Raw genomic sequence first — 6,410 nt, forward strand, 5'->3', positions numbered from 1 at the left:
GGGGGTCACAGCAAATACTGAGTTTCTGTTCACTGCTCTTTGTATAAGGTTAACTGTGAAATAAAAACTATTCACGGATTCATGTTTTAGTGCCTAAAACCTTTGCACAGGACTGGACGGACAGTTAGTACAGTTAGTATCTTAGGCAGCTGTTGTTCCACCACATGTCTGCAGAACAGCTTCACTGCTACAAGTCTCTGGACTCTACTTGAGGACGAACTCCATTCTTCCCAAACATATTCACTGATGATGGTGGTGGAGAGCGCTGACTAACACGTCGCTCCAGCATCTCCTGTAGGTGTTCAGCTGGGTTGAGATGTGGTGACTGTGAAGGTCACAGCATATGATTCACATCATATTCATCCTCATCAAAACATCAGTGAGCCCTTGTGTCCTGTGGATGGAGACACTTGTTTTTCAGGTTTTTCCTTTAATCTGTGACCGTCTCTATGTTGTGGTCACACAATGCTTAATACATTTGTGCTTAATCAAGTTTCCACAAATGAATCGTTGGTTTGTTTATTTGTTTGCTTATAGGGGGCAGAGCACATTAATCAACTCTTGACATTAAACCATAAATGTTTGCAGCTGTAGCCAGATACAACTAAACAACAGTTTACAACCTGTTACAGCACCCAGAGGTGCCCAAAGCCTGTTGATGTTTTAAATTTGCACTCCCATGGCTCAACTGGTAGAGCATGTACCACTTAGACTAATTCCTTACTGCCTTTGCTGCATGTCATCCCCTCTCTCTCCCCAACTTTCCTGTCACTCTCTCACTGTCCCTGCCTGAATAAAGGCAAAAACTGCCAAAAAAAAAAATCAAATTGCACTCCATAAAGCTGGGCTCTCACAACAGACAGATAAAATAACAGATTTCCTGACATTTACTTCCTAGTATGGGTCACGTTTCTCATATTCCTGAATAGTACTGAACTACTAGCAGTACTAATGAACTGAACTTCATCTTCATCTTCAGTGCCCCTTCAAAGCTCAACACAGGTCACAGATTAGGGAACACTATTAAACATGAATGCAAAATCAGTGCAGCTTGAATGTCAGCAGCTGCCTAAAATCCAAATGTATAGGTTACAAACCACACTTCCTCAGCATTCTCTGATGTTACACACATCTGCGGAATGAAGGTGAGGAGTTCATGTGTTCTCTAACAACACAGAATGTTGACACTGTTGACAGAAATGTGATCTTTGAATCAATAGTCGGCACATGGGCAGAGCCACAAAGCTGAATTCAGAGTCTGCAAACTTTACAGTAGGAAAAACAACACAATGCTCTTTTGTATTTCCTTCACTAACAGCACACACTAATTCAGCACTGGCTTCCTCCTGATCCTCCCTCCATCTACTACAAGTAAATGGGTATAAGGGCATTTTCACACCTAAAGTCTGTTTGCTCTGGTCTGACTCAGCTGATGAGTTTGTAAACTTGTAGGTTCAGTTTGCTTTCACGTGAGAACGTTCTCCTCTTATTGTTCAGATTGTCTGGCGGGAGCAGGAAAGTAAAGTGTTTTCACACCTGCCCAAACGAATCGTACCGAGGGGGAAAACCAACCAGGGTTCAGTTTAACGGAATAATAAGCACAGGTGTGAAAGCACCATTAAAGGGTGCCAGAGAGAGGGCACTGTTAATGAGTGATCAGCCAATCAACACCTCACCCAAGGGATGTTGTCCCTTCTTGTTTCTCGTCTTATCAATAACTGCAGCTTATTGTTAGAGTAGAGACATTTAGCAGCTCTATTCCTCTCAAAAAATGAAGTGAAAAATGAGATGTGCTGCATAAGCTATATTAGACCTATGCACCACTGAGCTGATCATGTGCCAACAAGTGTCCAGGTCCCAGAGAAGGAGCACAAACACCTAAAGGATGCTTTTAAAGCTTGTGGTTACGCTATCAGGGCCTTTGTGAAAACAGACACGAGATTCAGGAAGAACACCGGCGCTGTGGGTGGTGAGGAAAAAAGAACAAACGTTGTCATCCCATGTACGTCAGGTGAATCTGATCAACAAGCAGCACATCCCTGTGTTTTTCAAACCCAGCAACACACTCAGACAGAAACTGGTCCATCCAAAAGACTGTACACCCAAACACAAGAAAAACAGTCTAGTGTACGCAGTCCAAAGAAACTAAACAACCATTACTGAAGTGGTCAGCTCTATGGATGAGAAATGAAATGTCTTTGAGTATCTACAAGTACAGTTGCCCTCATTTCAGCCAGGACCTGGATGACTGACAGTTTCACACACATGTGAAGCTGTAGCTTTGAGGCAGTGATTGTGAACAGTTTGGATGTTGTTGTGACTGTTCCTATAATGAGTTTGACTGATGTGAGCTGATAGAACACTGACTGCATCGCAGTGTAATGACCTGATGCCTGTTGTGTTTTGCAGAGACTTGTGGTGTGCCTTGAAGAGTCCATTTATATCCACAACATCAAAGACATGAAGCTGCTCAAGACTCTTCTCAACACTCCGTCCAACCCCTCAGGTAAATCACATGCCAAGAGACAGGAACTGGCTCAGAGTGAGACACATGCTTTTTCTGTGGTGCAGTGACAGCTGGGCTGGAAGACTGAAACAACTTCTGACAGGATGATTCTGATTACACCTTGTTCAGGTTTTAGCTATCATTCCTATCTGAAATAATAACACTGTACTCACCGAGATAATTGCCTCATAAAAAGAAATCCGACAGGGCAAGAAACAGAAGCAACGAGATGACTAGGAAGGTGGTAAACAGATAGAGTGCTGCAGGGATGATGTATTTTCATATCATCACCCTGGTTCTCTCGATAACAAGCCAACAAGGATTTTTTAATTATTACAGAAAATGAACAACAGTTTATGATACTGACAAGTTTGTTCAGCAGGATAATCTTCATGAATTAACACCGCTTTATGATATTTGAAATCTAACCAGCACATGATTTCAACGTCCCCACTGCTAACCTTAATCTTGTAATTTGATGTAGCTCTGACCTCTTCTACAAAAGCCTTTCCTCTTACACACACACGTGGACAAGATTGTTGGTACCCTTCCGTTAAAGAAAGAAAAACCCACAATGGTCACTGAAATAACTTGAAACTGACAAAAGTAATAATAAATAAAAATTTACTGAAAATTAACTAATGAAAATCAGACATTGCTTTTGAATTGTAGTTCAGCAGAATCATTTTAAAAAACAAACTAATGAAACTGGCCTGGACAAAAATGACAGTCAAGAAGAAACTTTGTGGGTTCAGCATCAACTTCAGTCCTTCACTCACCAACATCTGTCTCCAACCTCTGTAGTTTCATTTAGAGACTTGTTAGTGACTTGTTTTTAAAGAATTTTTTAGTCATTTAACCAAAAATCCATTTAACAAACAAGAGACTTAGGGACAAGGGAACCTGAGGTGCAAAAATGCAAATTTATCTCTGAAATCTATTTTAGCTAGTTTTTTTCATTGCATTCATTTTATTAATTATTATTATTTTTTAAATTAATTCATAAATCACGTCACTCATGCGCAGTCATCTGCGTACCATGGTGCATGGTCTGCATCCTTTTGTTTTTGTCTGTCAGTGTTTCCTAATATATCTCTGCTTCTCTGTTACTTTGTCAGTGATTGTAACACACACAAACTACATCCATCACAACGACCCTACAGTTGAATCAGCACCTCTCTGAAACACTTTGAGAAAAAGTTGAACATTATATACCTTCAGGATTTATTGCATATTGTACCATCGTTTGCCAGTCAGTTATTTTTTGTCCATGACATATTTACATTTTCTCTCCTCCTGCAGGTCTCTGTGCTCTGTCTATCAATCATTCCAACTCCTACCTGGCATACCCCGGCAGTGCCACCATCGGGGAGATCATAGTGTACGATGCCAACAATTTGGTAAGCAACATGTAATCACACAACACCTCAACTGTTGTGCTACCATCTGTCATCCTCAGTGTTTATAGGCTTGTACAATAGAGTTCTGTGTAGCCTACAGTGTGTGTTATAGGATCCATCACAGTCTGACAAACAAGCAACGAACCAGACAGACTGAACCAATATAAAGCCAAAGATGCAAGTAAATTTGTAAAAGATAGTTTGTGCTATAGCAAGTAATTTTAATATGTTCAATATGTTATGATGTCACCTTTCATAAAACAAGTATTATGCATCATAATTTGAAGGCTGTTTGTGAATGTTAACAAAGGTATAAAATATATGCTGAAAATGGGGTCACTGGACGATTTTTCCAGTTTTATTGAAAATTAAGCAAGCCAAGTCTTAATTTTGAAAAACCTTAATGATACAAAGAAAAAAAAAAGTCTGAAAAAAAATGCAAACATGATGTAACACAGGCCTTTTTCAGGGATGAAGAAATTTTGCATGGTTTCAGCAATGGAAGTAAATGAAGCCTTGAATGTTAAAGGAGCTATTTGTAAGCCAAGGTTAGCATTAGCAGCTGTTTAGTTTCCAGTCTTGCTGAGAGCTTCAGCCATCGTTTACAAGACAAGAGATTATAATATGTCCTCTGAGCAGATACTTTTTCAGGGCAGAATGACTCGGTATCAGAAAGTGACGATCTTGCTGAGAGCTTCAGCCATCGTTTACAAGACAAGAGATTATAATATGTCCTCTGAGCAGATACTTTTTCAGGGCAGAATGACTCGGTATCAGAAAGTGACGAGATGGGCGGACTGGGCCAAGGCTAGCTGGTTAGCATGCTAACTTCACCTTGTGAGTGTACGTGTGTTGTGCATCCGTCTATGTACGTGCATACTCTCTTGACAATTCCCCCTTAAAATAATTGAATTCAGACAGGGTTTTGTAGGTCAATCACTAGGCACTGTCTCACACTGGACACGTACCTCATTTTAAACAAACACGCCCATGGATTCAGAGGGTTGCAAGTGAATCTCCTATTTAAACAATGTGGGTGCTGGACAAAAAAATTACAACTGGATCAGTGTGAAACTAGCAGAGACACTTGTGTTCTGCTTTGCACCACTATGCGGCGGGTGTAAGATAAAGCCCAGTGTGTCAAAACTCTTTCAACACTGGTCTGTACTTTTAAACTGAAGGGCACACACCTGCTGTTTTCTCTGATAGCATTTCCTGTGAAGCGGTTTTGTCTCAGGTCATCGTCTCTTCTCTCAGTGCTCTGCTCTTGTTTGTCTGACACCGTTTACACCGATGGCGCCTTCCCTGGTGTCTGTTTGTGTGACACCTGAGACTTCATGATATTCATTCACTTAATTATTTTTGTTGAAGCCTTCTACAGTCTGGGCTGAGAGCACTTTTGTTGATGCACACACAAGTTTAGAGTTTCTTGTTGTGTTCCAGTGTGTGTTAGCTCTCATGTTCATAATATTGTTCATATTATCTCAGGTTTCTTTTTACCTGGAAATACAGCAGCAGACCTCAGTCACACGCTGACTGTTCATGTGAACTGAGCCAGACAGAGAACACCTACCTCTGCTCTCTGTTGCTTCATCCTGCACAGCAACGGGATGAAAACAGCTTTAGCTTGTTTTAGTCATTACTTAGTTTTTGAAATTGTGTCATGATACTGCTAACATGAAAATACATGCAGGCACGTTTGTAGATACATCATAAGAAAAACAATGCATTTAAAATGATTGCACAATGAATACATGGGAATATTTGATATAGCCCAATATCACAAATCACAAATTTGCCTCAAGGGGTTTAAACATCTGTACAGCACACTTAGACCCTTGAATCGGACAAGGAAAACCTCACCAAAAAAACCCTTCAATGGATTCAAAAGGGAGAAACCTCAGCAAGACCAACAGAGAAGAGACATGCAATAGCTGTCATGTAGAGAATAGAACAACATAGTAGATTTACAATATGGACAATCAGGATATAGTGTAAACATACTGTATAGTATATGAGTATAAGTATATGATCTTAGAGTACACTGAGCAATGTCCAGGTGCCGCCCACAGACTGGACCTGAGCCACACTACCTCCTCTTCACTGTGAGAGAGAGAGAGAGAGAGAGAGAGAGAGAGAGAGAGCGAGAGAGAGCGAGCTCATCTGCTTGAGGGAATAAACAGTTTTAGAGAGATGTTGTCAGCAGAACTATATGGACTGAACTATATGTACTATGTTTAATGGATTCCTTAAGGCTGAAACCATTAACAATGTTAACAGGTACCTGGTCTGAAGTAATCAATGGATAAGCCACTGACTGAAAGTTAACATATAAAGATTTGTATAAATTTGGATTAAAATTTCTGAAAAGACTTCTAGACAGTGTGATGGGATGTTGTTCACCCTCCAACCTGCTGACTTCTTTTAACTGTATTCTGACAACAAAGAGCATGAGATGGAATATAAGGTTGACAGGTCAGACATGAAAGAGCCCATTTATGATT

The 6,410-nt window shown here is 40.3% G+C and overlaps 1 protein-coding gene across 3 annotated transcripts in view; it reads left to right on the forward strand.

The window, feature by feature from the left end:
• wipi1 (WD repeat domain, phosphoinositide interacting 1) overlaps positions 1 to 6,410 on the forward strand; it is a 27,146-nt gene that overhangs the window by 7,072 nt on the left and 13,664 nt on the right. For all 3 annotated transcript variants that reach the window (XM_023422879.2, XM_023422877.2, XM_023422878.2), the window contains exons 4-5: positions 2,410 to 2,506; positions 3,809 to 3,906. In XM_023422879.2, coding sequence (XP_023278647.1) covers positions 2,410 to 2,506; positions 3,809 to 3,906 — 195 coding nt within the window. The remainder of the gene's footprint in view (positions 1 to 2,409; positions 2,507 to 3,808; positions 3,907 to 6,410) is intronic.

Source organism: Seriola lalandi, unplaced genomic scaffold, assembly GCF_002814215.2.
Source record: "Seriola lalandi dorsalis isolate HSWRI2012SDOR001 ecotype SW California unplaced genomic scaffold, Sedor1 jcf7180002054686, whole genome shotgun sequence".
Classification (NCBI taxonomy): Eukaryota; Metazoa; Chordata; class Actinopteri; order Carangiformes; family Carangidae; genus Seriola; species Seriola lalandi.